The 19,425-nt window shown below is 47.0% G+C and overlaps 2 protein-coding genes across 10 annotated transcripts in view; one reads left to right on the top strand and one right to left on the bottom strand.

The window, feature by feature from the left end:
• Positions 1-1,277: 1,277 nt before the first annotated feature.
• MOG (myelin oligodendrocyte glycoprotein) lies at positions 1,278-15,479 on the top strand. Of its 4 annotated transcripts, none has more exons than XM_070778268.1 (8): positions 1,302-2,868; positions 3,988-4,335; positions 8,516-8,629; positions 10,144-10,164; positions 10,495-10,597; positions 12,167-12,283; positions 12,612-12,632; positions 13,017-15,479. In XM_070778268.1, exons 1-6 carry the CDS (start codon positions 2,784-2,786, stop codon positions 12,258-12,260), a joined length of 765 nt encoding a protein of 254 aa, XP_070634369.1. In that variant the 5' UTR covers positions 1,302-2,783; the 3' UTR covers positions 12,261-12,283; positions 12,612-12,632; positions 13,017-15,479. The 4 variants fall into 4 exon arrangements, with proteins under 4 accessions (XP_070634371.1, XP_070634369.1, XP_019841411.2 ...); XM_070778269.1 differs by having other exon boundaries at positions 1,320-2,868; positions 10,495-10,515; XM_019985852.2 differs by having other exon boundaries at positions 1,312-2,868; positions 10,495-10,515; positions 12,612-15,479.
• ZFP57 (ZFP57 zinc finger protein) overlaps positions 11,548-19,425 on the bottom strand; it is a 24,140-nt gene continuing 16,262 nt past the window's right edge. For 5 of the 6 annotated variants that reach the window (XM_070778265.1, XM_070778266.1, XM_019985802.2 and 2 more), the window contains 4 exons: positions 17,249-17,750; positions 16,666-16,792; positions 16,125-16,229; positions 11,548-15,288 (listed from right to left, as the gene is read on the bottom strand). In XM_070778265.1, the coding sequence (XP_070634366.1) occupies positions 13,997-15,288; positions 16,125-16,229; positions 16,666-16,792; positions 17,249-17,434 (1,710 nt within the window). In that variant the 5' untranslated portion in view covers positions 17,435-17,750 and the 3' untranslated portion in view covers positions 11,548-13,996. The remainder of the gene's footprint in view (positions 15,289-16,124; positions 16,230-16,665; positions 16,793-17,248; positions 17,751-19,425) is intronic. The other variant, XM_019985804.2, reaches the window with a different exon arrangement.

Raw genomic sequence — 19,425 nt, 5'->3', positions numbered from 1 at the left:
TTTATTAAAACTGCAACTGCACATGCTCTTTGAGCTAACAACTGCACCTGTATAGAAGGCAGTGAACAACCAGCGCAGCTGCACGCGACCCCATGGTTAGGAGGGAACACTGTTTGGGCTTTAATGCTCTGTGTCACCATCTTTTTTTCTTTTTTTTTTTGGCTGCTCTGGGTTTTAGCTGTAGCATGCAAGATCTAGTTCCCTGACAGGGACCAAACCAGGCCCCCTGCATTGGGAGCATAGAGTCTTATCCACTGGGCCACCAGGAAATTGCCCTCTATGTCGCTATCTTGAAATTCTTAACACTTCTCTTTCAATTTGTGTTTTGTAAGAGAAGTCCAATGGGGTAATAGACTGTGTGCTGAGGGTTTGGTGCCTAGATTCAAGCTTGATCTCGCTTCTTAATCTCCCCAGGACTGGTTTTCAGATGTCTTCAGCTCCCCCCAGGAACCACTGCCACCCTCAGTGCCCCCCAGCAGGAGCCTGGGCACAGGGGAGAAGTGGAGTCAGGCATACACATGTGTTGTGCCCAGTAGAGGGACAGGACCCTAGGCACGTGGGAAGGCCTGCATTTACCCACCTAAGTTCCCAGATGCCTGAAGAAATGCAACATTAAATAGTAAAAACGAAAACAAAGCCACTGTGACATATCAAGAGTGAAACCATAGAGAAAGCTAGAATCTTCTTGGAAATTCCCTGGCTTTCCACTGGCATGGACTCCAGGCTTCCACTGCGGGAGGTCTGGGTTCAACCCTAATCAGGAAACAAAGATCCCACAAGCCTCATGGTACAGGCCAAAAAAGAACCAAACTTTTTTCTTTGTCCTGCTGAAACTTTAACAATCAGAGCCTAATATAAGGATTGACACACATCATTTCTGCTAAATATTTATTAATTTAAGTTAATGGAATATATTTATATGCAACCTAGTAGCTGGTAGCTCAGATGATAAAGAATCTGCCTGAAATACAGGAGACATAGGCTCGATCCCTGGGTTGGGAAGATGCCCTGGAGAAGGGCATGACAACCCACTCCAGTATTCTTGCCTGAAGAATTTCATGGACAGACCATGGGGTCGCCAAGAGTCAGACACTGAACAACCAAATAAACAAATAAGAATCCATTTTCAAAAGTTCAAGAGGGTTATATTATATATTAATGTGGGATTATGCATTATTAAGTAAACATAAGAAGCAGAACAGTGCATGATCTATATTTTACACATTCTCTAGAAAAACTTACATAGTACTGCTCTTAGGGAACATCTAGGTAAGCTCCCATTTATTGAGTGCTTACTATCTCACATATGGATAGTGTGTTGTTTAACATATACATTAACATATTTATAGCATGTCACTTTGCATACATGACTCTGTACACAGACTGTTATCAGACCTGGTGAGAGGAGTGGCTCAAATGGAAACTACTGAGGAGAGCAAGAAACAACTGAAGAATATTTGTAAGATCACATAACATGTGCCACACAGAATTAAAGCAACAATTAACTGCTGACCGTCACGACCAGCCTGACCAACAGCACAGGGTTGTTAGACACGACCACACCGTGCTCCATGCTCAGCAAACAAAGAGGCTCCTATAGTGATTTCTGTAAATGGCAACACCACCGGCTTTGTTTCCCCATTCTCTCCCCTTGTCCAGAGACCATGTCATCCAAGGGACTGCTCACCCCAGCTCCAGAAATCCACCCCCTTTACAAAGATGTGAGGCAGTCGAGGGCATGGAGGTAAGGGAAGTGAGCTCTTCAGAGGTAGAGTGACTTCAAATCCTAGCTCTCGGCAACTTCCTTAGCCATCCAGTGGTTGGGACTCTGAGCATCCAATGCAAGGAAAATGGATTCTTATTTGTTTATCTGGTTGTTCAGTGTCCGACTCTTTGTGACCCCATGGTCTGTTCCATGCAGGTTCCATCCCAGATTTCACTTTCCTTGTGACACGGAGGAAACTGGAGAGTGATGCGCCGGCTGGAGGATGCATCCTGGTTGCTGGTCTGTCCTCAATGCCTGTGTTGATTGACAGTCACGGACTTTGCAGATCTTATAATACTTTCTTCACACCTGCCTCTCCAAGCACAGGTGGCAATCAACTCGTGACACTCAACTTGTGACTTTCCAAACTGTATTAATATTCTTTGGGAGGGAGACGCTAACTAAATCCAAGCAACACACCAGAACATAAGGAAGGGCATTTAGATTTGCAGTGAGAGAGAGGGAGGTCAGATATCAAGAGGAATGAATGGCCTGGTGATGACAGTAGATGGTAGAAATAGGAAACTAAGTCTAAATGTTTCTTCTTCATTTTTTAAAAAAATCCAACACAGATCCCTCTCCCTTGGCTAGCGCCTGGAGGTGAGGGATTGAAGAGACCTTGCAGATCACTTGGACAAGCTTCAGCCTGAGGTCCAGTGAGTGATTCATCCCAACAGGTCAGATCCTAGAAGCCCCCGGGAAGGCTGGCCGCCAGGAGGGAGTGGGGGAGGAAGGCCCAGTACCAGGCAGCCTCTGCTCCAGCTCTGAGGGGGTGGGGAAGGCAAGCCCTGGTCATCCCCTGGCTCTGTAGCCCTTTTGTGTAAGTCCTGGCAGGGATGACATGGGGCTGCGCCTGGGAGCACAGCTGTGGTTCTGCTGGGGAGGAGACAGGGCCAGGGCAGCTCTGCCCTCCCCGATCCTCCCCTAGGACTTTTTCAGGGGTGGGGACATGCACCCCAAGGGCCTCTCCTTGGCCTGACCCTGCTGCAGGGGCTCTCTGTCCCCACTGACAGTGGAGATGGCCAGTTTATTGAGCTCCTCTCTGCCCAGCTGTCTCCCCTCCCTCCTCTTCCTCCTCCTCCAGTTGACTTCCAGCTCTGCAGGTAAGATTTCTCTTTATTCCTGCCCTGGGGAGACTCTGAGAACAGAAAGGCTAGTTTTCTGGGCTTACTTCCTTCAATACATCCTCAAGTTGCCGTGCAAGTGATCTTTCCAAAACATAGATATGCTGACATGGTTCCCCTCAGACACCTTCAGTGCCTCCCTACAGCCTTCAGAAGGGACCCCAACTCCATCACGTGACCTTAACTCAGGGCTTTCCCTGAACTTGGTTCTTACCTATCTTTCCAGCTTTGATTTCTCACCTATCAAACAGGGAATATCATAACAACCTTTTGGAGTTGCTGTCAGGGTTCAATAAAATGAAACCTTTAACATGCTTAGTCACACTTGTCCCATGGTAAACCTCAATAAATGTTTGTTGAAGTGTCTTGTCATGTTTGAGAGTTCTGTTCCGAGAGTTCTGTTCTGCACGATCAGACACTAATAAGTTTTTACAGAGGAGCCCTGCTCTCAGAAGACACATTCCCAACCTCAAGGAGCCACCTAACAGAGGGGACCTATGCATGCCTTCAAGAAATCTTTGCAGGTCTAATGGAGAAAGCAGCCTCATCTCCCAGTTGCTTCCAGTCTGACGAGGAGATACGTCCCACAGATGAAAACAGACTGGGAGCATGTATGGCAGGGTCCAGGAGCTATAGAGAGGGCTGAAGATACAGAGGAAATGAAGAAGAAAACAGAGCCAAGTCTAGGGTGATCTCAGAGAAGAATCTGGGACCAGGGTATGAACAAGAACAGAGAGCTGAGAAGTGACAGAGAGGTGGTAGCAGTGAAGTGACCAAAGCAAAACCGCTAAGGGGAAAATAACAATCAATCTGGCCAAGTCTGAACAGGAAGGCCCGTGGGACCATAAAACTGAGCAATGTTTGGCCGCATTCCTAGGGGCTGGGATGGCCACTGGCTAGAATGATCTATGCAGGGAACTCGCTGTATCTCTCCAAACAGAGACCTTTAAGAAAAACTGAGCTTTTCCCTGGCTCTAGAATTCCTTAAAAATTAAGCTCCTTCTTTCCCTGTTTGAAGCAGCCCTTCCCTCCCATGAAGGACTTGTTTGTCCAGGTTCCCTGTGACACTCAGTTTCTTTTCTTTGGTGTCTTGGACAGGACAGTTCAGAGTAATAGGACCAGGGCACCCCATCCGGGCGCTGGTAGGGGATGAAGTGGAATTGCCCTGTCGCATATCTCCAGGAAAGAACGCTACAGGCATGGAGGTGGGATGGTATCGGCCCCCCTTCTCCAGGGTGGTTCATCTCTACCGAAATGGCAAGGACCAAGACGAAGAGCAGGCACCTGAATACCGGGGCCGCACACAGCTGCTAAAAGAGACCATTGGGGAAGGGAAGGTGACCCTCAGGATCCGGAATGTGAGGTTCTCAGATGAAGGAGGTTTTACCTGCTTCTTCCGAGATCACTCTTACCAAGAGGAGGCAGCGATGGAATTGAAAGTGGAAGGTGAGTAGTGTGTGTATCAGTCGGTATCATCTGTTCGATGGCCAAGACTTTCCTCTGAGCCTCTGACCATTCTCTCAGTTGAGATGAGATCCTTCAACCCAAACAGCTCGCTCCTGGGAATTAACTTCATAGAGATACACACATCAACACATGGGAATTCATATGCCCGCAATGTCTACTACATCATTACTCTACATGAGAAAGAAGCCAGAATCAGAGTCCATACCCAAGTGTAGGGAGTGACTGAGTAAACACTGTTATCCATATAGTAAATATCATGGAGCCATGTAAAAAATTGCTTTAGGGCCCTACCAGACATCCTGGAGGCATTTCACAAGGTATTGTTGGATAATAAAAGACAGCTACAGAATATAGGGAACAGGACAAAACCTTATGTTTTATATCAGAGAAACACAAAAAGACATCGGTAAGAAAATTAATATGGTTCACTTTGGGGGAAAGAAGGGAGGATAGGGTGTGATCCAACAAAAAGAAAAACAACTGTAATTTTATCCATATCATCATACTTATCATTTATATAAAAATGTATATATAATGTGTACATTTGTGGGTATGCCTAGGGAAATTCTTTATCTTAAATAGAAAAAAATGATAAATGCAAGCAGCAAAATCCAGAATAATCCATTTGTGTGTTATTTTGTGCTACTCAAGGGGAATATGAATTATCTAAAAGTTAATCAAAGTATCCAAGTGGACTTTTTCCCTTCTTGTTTTGCTTTGTATTGTCTTTTTATTTATTTGTTATGAATAAGAGCCCTATTCCTAAGGCTAGGAATAGGTCCTATTGCAAATCCTATTACAATGAATTCCTCAGTTGATGTGTTTGTAGTGTTTTATTAGATGAGGTTGAATATATTCCTGATAAACGTAACTACAAGTGAGTTAAACAAGTAGAACAAATGTCTGACTATATTCATAGAAAGAGATGTTACCTATAGATTTTACCTCCATTGCTTCCTTTCTCCAGAATTTCATTGCAGTATGTTTTGTGTGATGGATGACTTTGAAACTTTGTTGTTTTATCTATCTCTGAGGAGTTAAGATGTGTACAAGGAGGGGGAGATTTGAAAGTTAATTGCTATTTAATCGAGGATCAAAAATATTTTGAGGCCAGAGCCTCAGGTCATTTTCCTTCCCTCCTCCCCACCTGCAGCACAAACATCAGACAATCGATCACTTTTGGGTCTCAAGGGCCACTGTCGCAGTGCTGGGACCAGAAGATGGCATTGTATGTGGGATAACAAAGCACTGTTTCTACAGAGGGATTTCAGGCATGTGAAAATAGCTTTGTGTGGCACAGAATGTTCTTCATACAGCTGTTCTTACTGGGGGATTTTTACCTGCAAGGGAGTCTAACTGGAGAGCCAACCTCTCCAGTTGGCTGATTTTCCTCATTCCTGTTCAGTAACTTCCTCCTTGCTCAAAAACTGCCTCCCCCAATACATTTCCCATCCCCACTCCCTCAGAAAAAAAAAAACCTCCCTGGGGAGAAAGTTTTCCTTTGGGTGGATTTCCATAATCCAACCCACTTCCTCCTGTCTTATAATCTGCATGCCTAAGAGTCTTCAAAAAAAAAAAAAAAGAGTATTTTATAAGGGACCACTCACTTAGCCTGTGGCTCCAGGAAGCCAAGACAAATTTAGGACCAAAATGCAGTAAGCATGTGATTGCCAAATTTCAGGTGTAATTGGTGGTTTAGTCACTAAGTCATGCCCAACACTTGCGATCCCGTGGACTGTAGCCCATCAGGCTCCTCTGTCCATGGGATTCTCAGGTGTAATTACCTTCCCTTTTTCTCTGCTGCTGCTGCTGCTAAGTCTCTTCAGTTGTGTCCGACTCTGTGCGACCCAATAGACGGCAGCCCACCAGGCTCCCCCATCCCTGGGATTCTCCAGGCAAGAATACTGGAGTGGGTTGCCATTTCCTTCTCCAATGCATGAAAGTGAAAAGTGAAAGTGAAGTCGCTCAGTCATGTCCAACTCTTAGTGACCCCATAGACTGCAGCCTACCAGGCTCCTCCATCCATGGGATTTTCCAGGCAAGAGTACTGGAGAGTTTCTAATCTCACTTTCCAACTTTACATTTTTCTTGTCAATTTTATGATTTTGTTACTAGTTGTCTCTAAACCTTTCCTTAAACTCTTCATTATGAAACTGTAAAATAGTCCCAGGAGTAGAGAGATTCTTATGAGCCTCCCAGTTCCCATCACCTGACTGCAGCAGTTATGAACCAGGGACAGACAACCTGTTTCACTCAACCACACTCATTAACTTCCTCCCCAGTTGAGTTATTCAGGCAAATCCTAGACAGCATTATCATGTCATTTGCTAAATCTTCAAGAATGTATGTCTCAAACAGAAAAACTCATCAAACAAAACAAAATCATAACCAAAATATTAGTTACATCTTTAAACTTTAACAAAAATTCTTATTAATACCCAGTCTGTGTTCACATTTTTCTGATTATTTTATAAATACATTTTTGCAGTTTGTTTGCTTGAATCCAATCCAAACAAGATCCACAGGCAGGTATTCGCCCTGTAGACCTCTCCATTATTTCATTCCCATGTTGTTCAACAGGGTGTTCCATACGCTTTATTTCCTGTGAACTCATCGATTAGAATATGCACCATCAGATTCAGATTCATTTGATCTGTTTTGTCAGGCATAGTTCATAGGTGATGCTATATACTTCACTTATCACTTTATATCAGAAGTCTCACAATGTTTGCTTTTCTCTCATTTTGTGATTCTAACCCTTTGTTAAAATATAAAAGGTGTACAAAGAAAGGAACTAAAGTATGTAGTTGCTAAATCATGTTGCTCCAGGTTACTTCTGATAAGAACTTTGAAAGCAGAGTTGACTGTTTTCTCCTGGGGGACACAGTAACAGACAAGAACCTGAAACTACAGCTTGAAGGGTGGTATTTTTACCTACGAAACCAGTTTGAGGGTTTTTGCTGTGACTTAATGCCTACCCTGATGTCAGTATCTTTATTTAGCCCCCTAAGTGAGTAAGTGAAAGTCGCTCAGTCATGTGGGACTCTTTGCGACCCAATGGACTATACAGTCCATGGAGTTCTCCAGGCCAGAATACTGGAGTGGGTAGTGTTTCCCTTCTCCAGGGGATCTTCTCAACCCAGGATCGATCCCAGGTCGCACGTACTGCAGGCAGATTCTCTACCAACTGAGCCACAAGGGAAGCCCTTAGCCCCCTAAAGCAGAGAACAAAATGAAAAGCGTAGTCCCTGCATGCTGAGACTACACCAGGAAAGCTTTGAGGCACTGAAGGGCAGACTCTAAAATGGGCACTAGATGGCACCAGAAAGGCAAAGATCACCCCTCTCTCTTTACCATTTCCAGTTCACATCTACCAAATCCATGGATTCCACTTTCTCAAAATCTCCAGAACAGAGGTTCTGAACTTTTCTTTGCGTCATGCACCCTTTTATCAGACTGGTAAAGTCGATGGACCCCTTCTCAGAAGGATATTTGAAATGAATACATACCTGTACTAAAATAGTTATCAAAATCCTGTTGCTCCAGGTTACTTTTAAATAAGATATGGGGTGGCCCTGATCAGAGTGTCATTTCAAAACGGTGAACATAAATGATATTTTGAGATTTCTGCACCAACTGTGATATGAAAATAGTTGTGTGTTTTAAGGATGAGAAAGTCTCAGGTTCTGTTCATATTGTTTCAGAGTGTTACCTACAAACATAATTGAAAGAAACACTACATTTCAGTTTAAAAGTTACTAAAAAGACTTTTTCTCCTGTTTAAGTTCACCTCGATTTCCTACACTGTCCTAGTTCAGGCTCAGGTTTTTTACTTTCACTCTTATCATAGCCTCTTAATTGACTCCCCACCCCTCCCCACGTCCTGCAGTCAGTGTGTCAGATCTTGTTACTCCTCATCAAGAAATCCTTCAGAGTACCCCTGTGACCTTGAGGGTCAGATCTAAGTCCCTTGTGTGGTTCTCAAAACTCTCCAAGACTTGCCCAATATATAGACTCCTGTCATTCTAAACTACCGGCCCTGCCTGGAAACAACCACTTTTCCTTTAAGCCTAAGCTCAGATGTCAGTTCTGAGTCATCTTTGGGCGCTGTGCTGGCTGTTGAGGATGAGCACTGGGCCTCCCTGGTTCTGCCTTTCAGATCCCTTCTACTGGATCAACCCCGGCGTGCTGGTGCTCATCGCGGTCCTGCCAGTGCTCCTCCTACAGATCACCGTGGGCCTCGTCTTCCTGTGCCTGCAGCGCAGACTCCGAGGTACAGGCTGGAGGGCGGCTGGCGGGGGACCGTCCCTGAAGTGCCTGGCCTCTTGGAGCTTGGTCAGCTGATACCTATTCTTGAGGGACTTCTGGGTTCAGAACTCCATAATGACAAGTTTTATATCTTGCTGAATGTAATTATCATTTGGGCAACAGGACCTTTAGCTTTCATAAGAGGTAGGGCTGACATGCAATAACCCCATTTTACAGAGGAGGCAACTGAGGCCTGGAGCGGTTCAGAGATTTACTCAAGCTGGTACAGCTTGTAAGTGGCAGAGCTCAAACTGAAACCCCTATTTTCTGGCCCCTGTACCATACACAGCAGCTTATCCTTCTGGGAGAGTGTGAGCTTCAGAATTTGGCAGGTCTGTGTTATTAGGTTTAAACAAAGATACTATAAGTAAAACTCCCTACCACATAATAGGTGTTTCTCCTTCTCCATCCAACATCGAGGTCTGGGGTCCAGCTGTCTGAAGCTGCCTCTTGTGCCCAAGAGCATTCATGTCAAGACTTCTCCCCTCCACCAAGTGTTCCCAAAGCCAAAGCCTATAGGGCCTCCTTCCCCTTCCCATTCCTAACAGGCTAAAGCAGCAAGGACGGTTTGGAGTATATGAAGGGGTGATATTGGTGGGGTCTTCTCTCCCTATGACCTCATCCCAGATATTCAGTAACCTCTTCACCCACATGGCTGAGGAGAAAGGACCTGACTAGTGGCACCCCGCTCCAGTACTCTTGCCTGGAAAATCCCATGGACGGAGGAGCCTGGTAGGCTACAGTCTGTGGGGTTGAGAAGATTTGGACATGACTGAGCGACTTCACTTTCACTTTTCACTTTCATGCATTGGAGAAGGAAATGGCAACCCACTCTAGTGTTCTTGCCTGGAGAATCCCAGGGTTGGGGGAGCCTGGTGGGCTGCCGTCTATGGGGTCGCACAGAGTCAGACACGACTGAAGCGACTTAGCAGCAGCAGTGGAATTGGGAGGCCTGGGTTTGGGTCCAGCTCAATGACCAGAACCCTCCTCCAAGTCTCAGTTGCCTTGTCTGTGTCAGGCAGAGATAACACCCTCCCTCCCAGAAGGTAGGGGACAGTGTTATGTAAAGTGCCTAATACAGAGCCAGTCACAAAGCAGCTGCTCAACTAAATGTTTAGTTCCTTCTTTCCTCCTTCAGATGGAAAGTAGCTTTAGATTAACAAATTGACAACCCAGCGGGGTGGAGTGCCTGTGTGACCCCAGAACCAACAGGAAAAGGAGCAGACAGCAGTGGGGGAGATAATGGTTGGTTCAGGGTGTTGGTGGACATTGCTGTCTACCGAGGTTCTCCACTTTCTTCAAACCAGGCAGTAGCCAAAGAATGAGCCTGAAGCCCGGGATTCAAATCTGGTTCTCACTCTAAGGATGCTCCCAGGCTGCTGAGAAAAGAGCCTGCACAAAGGCCCAGGGCAGTGGGTGGGGAGGGGCTCCATCTACTGCCTGAGGTAGAATTAACAATGTCGCCTTTTTCTATTTTAGGAAAACTCTGGGCAGAGATAGGTGAGTTCCAGGCACCTTCCCTCCCCAGACCTTCCTCATAACTGAAATGGTCATTTTCTCTGACCATCTCTGCCTCTGTCCCAACACCTTGTGCTCCCTTGGAGCAAGAACTTCTCTATTTAAAACTCCTAAAACCAGTCGTACAAAGTTTCATTCCTCTTCCCTGCCTTCATGGAGAGCAGAAGTAAAATCCTACAGCTCCCCTTCCTCCATCATTGTGCACGACTTACAACTACAAACAATTGCAAGTGATTAAATAACAAAGGCTCAGAGGAGAAAGGATCATTGCCAGTGCACTACTAAGTTCATTTGCATTTTTTCTTCTTTCAGAGAATCTCCACCGGACTTTTGGTAAGTTCTGGCAGCCCCCCAGGTCAGCTTGGTGTTTCACTCGACTCCTGTCACCTGGGGACATAAGGACTCCCGGCTCCCCGTTGGTCTTCTCCCTCTCTTGTTCTTTCTTTGAATGTCATCGTCTGCATCTAGGGTTGGTTAGATAATAGCATTATTAATTAGAGCTTCCAGGTGGCTCAGTGATAAAGAATCTGCCTGCAATGCAGGAGATGTGGGTTCGATCCTTAGGTCGGAAAGATCGCTAGAGGAGGAAATAACAACTCATTTCAGTATTCTTGCTTGGAAAACCCCACTGTAGACCTGGCGGACTACAGTCCACGGGTCGGAAAGAGTTGGACATGACTGAGCACACAAGCACACACTTTTATGTGTGGTACTATAACACAGCTTCCCAATGTTAACTCATTCTAGGAATTACAAATACTTTATGTACATGATTTTATTTTTTCAGGAATTACAAAGGAGAGGTAAACAGTGCCTCTGCACATCAATTTGATGTCTAGTTGGGGAAGTGATACATACACATAAATTAACTGGTGAATGAAAGTACATATACATCATTGACCAATCATGAGGAAAAATGAGTTTTCATGAGTACAGAATAAGTAACTGACTCCTCGGGGAAGACTTAGTGGGGGAAGTGAAGACACCCCCCCTAGAATGTTGGCCTGAACTTCCCTGGCAGTCCACCGTGGAAGACTCTGCACTTCCACTGTAGCGGGTACGGGTTTGATCCCTGGTGGGGGAGCTAAGATCCTGCATGCCACACAGCAAAAAAAAAAAAAAGGTTGGCCCAAGGATACGGTTTCTGTCCTTTTTGTTCACTGCAGATCATCTAGTGCTTAAGGACAGTGCCTACAACAGGAGGGCACCCGAATCCTTGTTCAGTGGATGTTGCAGAAATTTTAATATGGTCCCTGCCCTGAGCAGCCTTCCCGAACAGCATTTGCTTCTGAAGGCTTGGAGGTGTCCCTGGCTCCACCCTGGCATTTAATCAGTGTGCAGAAAAAAACACACACAGTCTCCAACTCAAAGGGGAGGACCAACATCTTTGTTTTACAGGATTCAAGTAACAAAGGTCTTAACTCTGTACTCTTCAACAGTCTGGTGAAGCTTCATGAACCCCTCCCTTCCCAGAATGTTTTGAAATGTACACATAAAATACAACACATATGATTACAAAGAAAATCATTATTTTGAAAGTTATCAAAATGTAAACAAATTTGTGATTAAAGCAACCAATATTTCTTTAAATAACAAAACTATAGATTAAATAATAAAATGTAGTGGCAAGTCTAACAATCTGGTATTTCAAAATATTGATAAACAGTATTTTGAGACTTCAGAAACAACTCTGATGGGAATGCTGTTTCCATTGGTGATAAAGTCAGAAGTACCACTGATAACTGATTTGTTATGGTCCTTTTTCAGGAAGAAAAAGCTAAATTCAGTTCGAAGTTAGTGAAAATAAAAATGTAGTGCTTTTCTCATGCAAATTCATGAACTCCCTGGATTCTATCCAAACTGTTTTGGCACGCAGGTTAAGAACCCCCAATCCCAAAGAAACGCAATAATAAATGGAGTGGGTGGGTGGGACACAAGAGGGGAACACATGTTCATCCTGTTTGTTTTGTGGCAAATAATTCAGATCCCCACTTCCTGATGGTGCCCTGCTGGAAGATAACCCTATTTGTCATCGTGCCGGTTCTCGGACCCCTGGTGGCCTTGATCATCTGCTATAACTGGCTACACCGCAGACTAGCAGGTGCAGTGTTGGGGCAGCAGACAGGACCACTGAGCTGGAGGGATCAAGCCAGCCCTGAATAGGAAACTTAAAGAGGGTGGATGGGAGCAGGGTTCAAGATTCAGAGCCGGAATGTCCTTCCTGCTCTGTCCCCATAGCCAACCCCAGACTCCTCAGAAAGAAGAAATTTCTCCTCAGAAAATAGAAATAATCCAAGAAGCGAACCACTTATTGAGACTTGAGGGGTCTCTTAGTGGAAGGGGGGAGGGGCGTGACTACAAAGTCCACAGGGAGGATGTGGGAGGAGCCAGTCATCTTCCGCTCATCACCTATTTCTCTTTGTTTTCAGGGCAATTTCTTGAAGAGCTAAGTAAGTTTTCTTCACTTTCTTAAAAGCTGAAAGCAAAAGACAGAGAGCAGCAGCAGCAAGAGGAAGAGGGGGCTACTGAGGGATCAAAATCCAAGAGGAAAGGAAGGGGCTGGCAAGCCTGGGTGGAGGGATGTCTCCTCCTGGGGAATGGGCGCTGAAGGCACTCTAATCTGCTGCCTGATCTGTCCCAGCTAGGAGCCCCACTATCAGGAATCCCACTCCAACTGCCTCCTTTCCCATTCGTTCATCCATTCCCTACAGCAGCTGCCCTGGGCCTCACCTCTGATGCTGGGTGGCTCCTCAGGGTCTTTCTTCTCTCTGGTTTAACAGTTTCATGACAGGAACTGTTGACGGCTTTTTCAAGTTATTTTCTCCTCCTTCTAGGAAACCCCTTCTGAAGGATAAGCATCTTGGCTGGGATGGAGAAGAGCCTGGCTGGTCCAAGGATCAGTCATTGGGGATGTCACATCCATTGAGTTGCACGTTCACTGGCCTCCCTCCTCGCTGCGGGGACATTGCAATCTGCATTTCCAGGAATGCTCTGAATTCCAAACAGGATCCACTTCTCTTCTGTCTTTACCTTGTCTGTCCCTTTCCCCAGCTCCTTCCCTCCTCTCCCCCTTTTTGCTGCCCACATCATTCTGCTCCTTGGTCTGTCTTCCACCTGAAGTCCTCTCCGGCTACAGCCAGGCAGGTGTTCTTCTTTCTGTCAGAGGACACCTGTGCTGCAGAGTAACACAGACAAGTGGGTCTCTGCCATGAAATGAAGACCAGGAACCTCCTCGTTGCAAATTACAACACATCAGCTTTGCAAATGGTGGTCATTTCTTCCAAAATCTCAGCCCTGGTAGGCAGAGCTGAGGGGTGTGAAGGGTTGAAGAGAAGGTGCAGGAAAAGTCCACAATATGCAAGAGAGAGCCAAGTGACCTGCAGAGCGAGGACCTGGGGAGAAACCCATGGAGTGCTGGCCAGAGCTCCATCTTGCCTGAGCGGCTCAACGAGGAGCCAGGGGAGCAAGGGATGAGAACGGAGCAACATGCCTGCTTTTAAACACCTCCCTTCTACTTCCACACCCCATCCAGATGGGCCCCTCAGACTTTCCCTTCTCTCATCCTTTCCCTCTCATCTTCATACCTAATGGAGATCCACTGTCTTTTTGAACAATTACTACTTGATGGTCTAAAGAAACAAGCTAGGTGCTAATTAATAACAATACAAGTTTCCAAGTGCCACTTCTTGTCCCCTTTCCTTTCTGTATGTCCTCCTCTATCCCATCACCTCTCTTCCTTTATCCCAGTCTCCTTACCCTGTAGGTCATTCCTCTGGAAAACCAAACAGAGAAAGACCTCAGGCGGACAGGCCATTCATTTCCCTTCTAAGACCTTCATTGCCTTTGCTTTCTTTCTTCTGCGTGCCTTTTCCTCTCCCTTCCTCCCCTTTCCTGAGGGTCTGGATCCAGGAGAAAGATCCATTTCCTTCCCTGCCACAGCAGAGGCATTGGGAAAGAAGCCAAGCCACTGACCCAGGATGGCCCAGCACTTGTGGGGACTGCCCAGGAATAGCCCCTTGCTTCTGTAGCCCCCCCAGTGACCCAAAAGGTCCTCTTTCTCCCCAAAGCAGACGTCGCATATAGGGCAACAGTAGACCCTCTGCTTCCAGTGAGTCTGCTGGTGCCGGATCAGCCCGGAGAATAAAGTGAAGGACTTGCCACAGTGGAAGCAGCGGTTGGACTGCTCTGTGAAGTGGACCTTCTGATGACTGGAGAGACGGGTTTTCCTGCTAAAAGTTAAGGGACAATGAGGGCAAGAGAAGACCTTGAGTCTTGAAGGCTTCTCTGGGTGAGAGTTGGACTTGGTGTTCAGGCGAGTAGCTCGCATGTTGGCTGCCAGGGTCCTGGTCACAGGCTCTGGGGCTGGGGTCCTGGTCACAGGCTCTGGGGCTGGGGTCCTGGTCACAGGCTCTGGGGCCTGAGCTCTCACAGTGATTACCATGTTCTTGGTGGCAGGTACCTGGTTCCTGTCTATTGACGGCTGGGGCTGAGTCTTGGGACCCTTGGTTTTAAGTGTGGGTCCTTGGGTCGCAGCCACTGCTGCATGGTTCCCTGTTGCCAGGCCCTGTAATCCAGCTCTGGTATCCGGAGTCCTCACAATATGCTTCTGGTTTCCAGCCCCCAGCTTCTGGCCTTGGTGCGTCTTCTGGTGGCGTTTGAGCTCAGACTGGTCCCTGAAGCACTTCCCACAGAAGGGGCACGCATGGGGCCGGTAGCCCAGATGGACACGGCGGTGACGGCTCAGTCCAGAAGCATCGCAGTAGGTCTTGCCACAGAGCGAGCAGCGGAAGGGCCTTTCCCTGGGTTGCTTGCGCCGGCCGGAGCTGAGGTCCTTGGGGTTCTGGAAGGACTTCCCACACTGGGCGCTGTTGTGAACAAGCTGATGGTTGTAGAGGCTGGAGCGCTTGCTGAAGCACTTGCCACAGGTGTGACAGGTAAAGGCTGGCCGAGCCCAGGATTCTGGCAGTGTTGGCGTCTTTTCCGGGGACCCAGCTGGAGGAGAGGTTGGACCCAAGCCTCTGTGAGCAAGGGAGGCCTTCTTGTCATCAACAGTCCCCTCATCTCCCAAACTCTGACTCTGTTCTTGGCTTTCCTCCTTCTTGCCTCCTGGAGGAAATGAGGAAGAATGATGGGATTCATCATGACAGCCCTGACACAGCTGTCTGTTCAGTCCACACTGCTTCCTCTCCCACCCGACATTCACCCTCACTCTTACACCTCAGAGACCAGAGATAAGAATAAACTTTTGGGTTGTCAAATTGAAAGCAAATAAAAATTTAACTGGCATCTTCCAACAATATCTGAGATCAAAATTTTAACCACATTTCTTCAAATCCATTTCTTTTCATTTTCTTTTTTCAATTACCAAAGTATAGTTTATTTACAATGCATGTGTTAATTCCTCTCATTTGCAATATTGATCATACTCCCAGACACCCCAGATACCCACAGGTGACCTCATAATATATCATAAGGATTGGGACACTTGGATGACCAGAACGTGCTATTAAGAATCAAGCTAAGGTGAGAAGCATAAACCAGAACTGTCTCGGCAAACCAGGACTGGGGTCAACTCAGACTTAAATTTCTCTCAAGTCCTTATTCTACTCTCAGGAACAAGTCATCCTTAGTCCAACTCAGCATCAGGCTTATCTCCCATCCCTTTCTTTTTCTCTTGGGAAGGACTTTTTAATCAAGAGGCTATCGCTGCCATAAGCAACTGACATGGAATCTCTCAGTCCCTGGAAACTGAAGATATTCACTTGTCCTGAGTGGCTCAGATACTCATCTTCTTAAAGCCAGGGGACTTGAGCAGATGATGTCCAGGCAGGAAGGATGCAAGCTAGGACCAGGTATACAGACCCCTGTTCCTCTTAGGCATTTCCATCCTCCTGAGGCATCCTGGGCCCTTTTCACCCTCCTCTCTCCTTTGCAATTCTCACCTGAATGAAAGCCTTCTCCATTCGGGGAACAGAGATCCGCTTCCCACTGTTTCTCTTCTTGCTCAAGCTTGGCGATCAGATCTAGATTAGACAGAAAGATTCCATCTGGGGAATGGGAAGGAGAGGAAAAGCTGAGGTCCCAGGCTCTGCCCCTTCACACGTCAGGGGCTCCCTTCTTGCATATCTGTGGTTTAAGAGCCATAATCTGGGACACTTAAGTGCTGGAAGGAGACACACAAAAGGCCAGATTCCAACAAAGTGCCGGGTACATATGACTCAGGATATACTGGCTGGCTGAATAGGCAGATTTGCATTCTTTGAAAACACTGTTATCATGTTACAAGTGTTATCTTTGCCTTCATGCAAGCTTTCATTCCTTCTTTCACCCTGAGCCTAGTAACCCAGATCTTTCCCACCTGGAACATAAAGAACCAAAACCAAGGATCAGTGAAGATAATTGTGAGCTGATCTACCTATCCAGGGAAACCAGATGTTCCAAAGGCCTGGGACAGAAAGCTTGTGAGGAACCCCAGCCTCTTACCCACAGACATCAAGTTTCTGACAGTCTCTGATATAACATCCTGGTAGAGGACCCTCTGACTGACATCTAGACATTTCCACTCTTCCTGGGTGAAGTTTACTGCCACATCCTCAAAGGTGACTGGCTTCTGGAAGAACAGGAAAGATTCGGGGAGTTTGTATACAGACAGACAGACATCCAGTCTAAAGGTTTAGAACACTAAGAGAAAAGGAAAACCACGGAAGGAGAGAAGAAATAGGAATAGGAAAAGACAAGTACAAAGTCAGCAACTTTAATGTACAGACAGGAAAGGAAGGGTGGAGAGGAAGGGAGAACAATGCAGGGGGAGAAGGCAGGGGTATGTACGAATGAAAGTAGGGAGGATGAAAGGCTGCCACTCTGATGAATTTCAGCAAGTAGTCCTTGAAGGATTCCAGGTTGGTATGGAAGCTGAAAAAAGGACTCGGAGCCCCTTCTCCTGGATGCTTTACAGCTTGGAACCTTCTGAGATTCCATTTGGTCTGCAGACAGGATAATGGATGAAGGAGCTCCTGGAGTCCAGGACCCGGGCCCTCCCTCCCTTCCTCTCGCTTGGTCTCCTCACCTTCACCCACTCCTTCCACCAGCACTCTCCCTTCCAGGCTTTCGGCAGACCCTCCTCGTCCACCTGAGGGAGCAGCTTCTGTACAGGTTCCACTGGCTTTGGCTGGTCAGACACCTTCTCTTCCATGCTGTCTCTTTTAAGCTTTATCCATGCCTGGTCTGGCCCCCAAGGGTGACTAGGCTCCATCCTGGGGCTATCTACCTTCCAGCAACTGAGGAGATGGAGAGACCTGGCAAAGGCCTTTGCAAAGGGTTTGAATTGGCCTCCTGTGTCAAAGATATCTGCTCCAGGGGGCTATCTTCCTTTTTTGTTCTGCTGTCCAAACTCTCCTCTTTCACAACTGAGAGCACCTTTGATTCCCTTCAAGCCTCAGCCACAGAGTTCAGGGACCTGGTCCCCCTTGCCTCAGCAGTCACTATTCAGTAATGCCAGGTTGCAGCCCTGCAGGTGTCGTCTGCCTTCTGCTTCACCCTGCTTCTAGCTGCTGCCCACCTCCAGGAACCTGAGGTCAGAGAGAAACAAAACTTATCAGTAAGAGGGGGGTGAGGAACAACAGCTTCCTAATTTGGTCAGGAAACACCAAGAGTTATTGAACCTCTTATTTGTACCTAAAACCTCTCAGTATTGCCTCATGAGGTAATGATTAATAACCTCATTTTAAGTAATCTAAAGTACAGAGATGCTAGGTAATTGCTCAGGGATGCTCCCAGTCCACAGCAGTTAGTGTTCAAAGCCTGGGCTCTATCACCAAGGACAAGATTCCCGCTGTCCCAAAGTCCCCTCTAGGGTGGCAGTATGGTATTCTGGAAAGAAAGCATATGCCTAAGGTAACCAGCCCTGGTTCTGTCACAAACAGCCTTGTGCAAGTGTCTGCATTCTGATGTGGTTTTACTGGAAAATAAGATTAAAGGAGATTCTCTAAGATCCCATCTAGGATGATTCTGTGAATTTTTAATACATACAGATCCTTGTAAAGAATAATAAAGAAGGGACTTTCCCTGTTGGCCCAGTGGTTAAAAGTCCAGGCTTGATCCCTTATGGGGATCCTGCATGCCCCACAGCAGAGTTAGTTTAACGACCGTTAAAATAAAAAAGTGGGTAACAGCCCAACAACCAACACTTACACAGGGCTGGCTCCCAGGGAGCCAGCGCTGGAGCTGCGGTCCAACCGGGGAAGTTCCTGCTCTGCCCAAACATGGTGGAACTCCCACCTCCTCCTGCGGACTGCCACTCACCCCGCTAGGCCTCCCTCCAGATGGAATGAATGGAATGAAAAGAATGAAGACTTAAAAACCTGTTGACGTTCTTCCTTTCACTTTTTTGAAAGGTGGTAGAATTGAAAATGCCAGAAAGGAAAGGGGCGTTCAACAATGAAGTTAATAGGATTGCTAAAAAGAAAGCTGACAGGAAAGGTGCATTTCCTAGGAGGTGAAGTTGGTCCCTCCCTCCCTTCGCTTCAAGCCCATCCATAATCAAGCGGTGAGATGGTGCAGGTCTGGATTATTCTCCTACTAGCCCGTGGAACACAGTAAAAGTAACACTTCGAAAGTCTCTATAATCGTATCCTCAAAGTTCTGGCTCTCTTGTTTTCCCTCAGGAAAGACCCACCGTTGTAAGTCTTTCTCAAAAGCATTTGCTGGGGGTGGTGGCCAGGGGCGCTCGGTCCAGATTCTAGGCTGGTTGTCTGGTTTGGGGAGAAAGCATAACTATGGAGTCTGAATTTCTGGCCGCTGCCGCCTGCCCCTGGCACGTTGACCTCGATAGTACTTTCTACATCCACTCGCCCCAGAGCTCAAACCGGTTGGCCGGCTAGTGCAAGGCGGCTGGGTTAACACGACTCTAGGCGCAGACCTGTTTATCAGTTCAGGGCCCGTCCCCGCCCTTCCAAGAACGTAAACCCCTCGAGGGAATGTGTCGCCATTTTCCAGTGCTCTGAGTCCACCCGATCTCTAACCCCAAACCCGTCCAGTGTTTCCTGTAGCTATTCTGAGAACCACTGAAATCCCCAACACCCGCTCCAGGCTTCGGAGGTCCGCCCTTGCCGCCCCGCTCGCCGCTGCTTCAGCCACTGGAGTTTTCTGCCCTCCGGCCAAGCAGAACGACCCTCGGGCCTTCGCCCTTCTCATCCGGCCTTTGGGTCTCTGCTCGGTCCTAGCTCTGCCCGGTCAGATCGCGGG

Source organism: Bos indicus, chromosome 23 (genome assembly GCF_029378745.1).
Source record: "Bos indicus isolate NIAB-ARS_2022 breed Sahiwal x Tharparkar chromosome 23, NIAB-ARS_B.indTharparkar_mat_pri_1.0, whole genome shotgun sequence".
Lineage (NCBI taxonomy): Eukaryota > Metazoa > Chordata > Mammalia > Artiodactyla > Bovidae > Bos > Bos indicus.
Note: the sequence above shows the minus strand (reverse complement) of the source record. Positions and strands in the feature narration are given on the sequence as shown.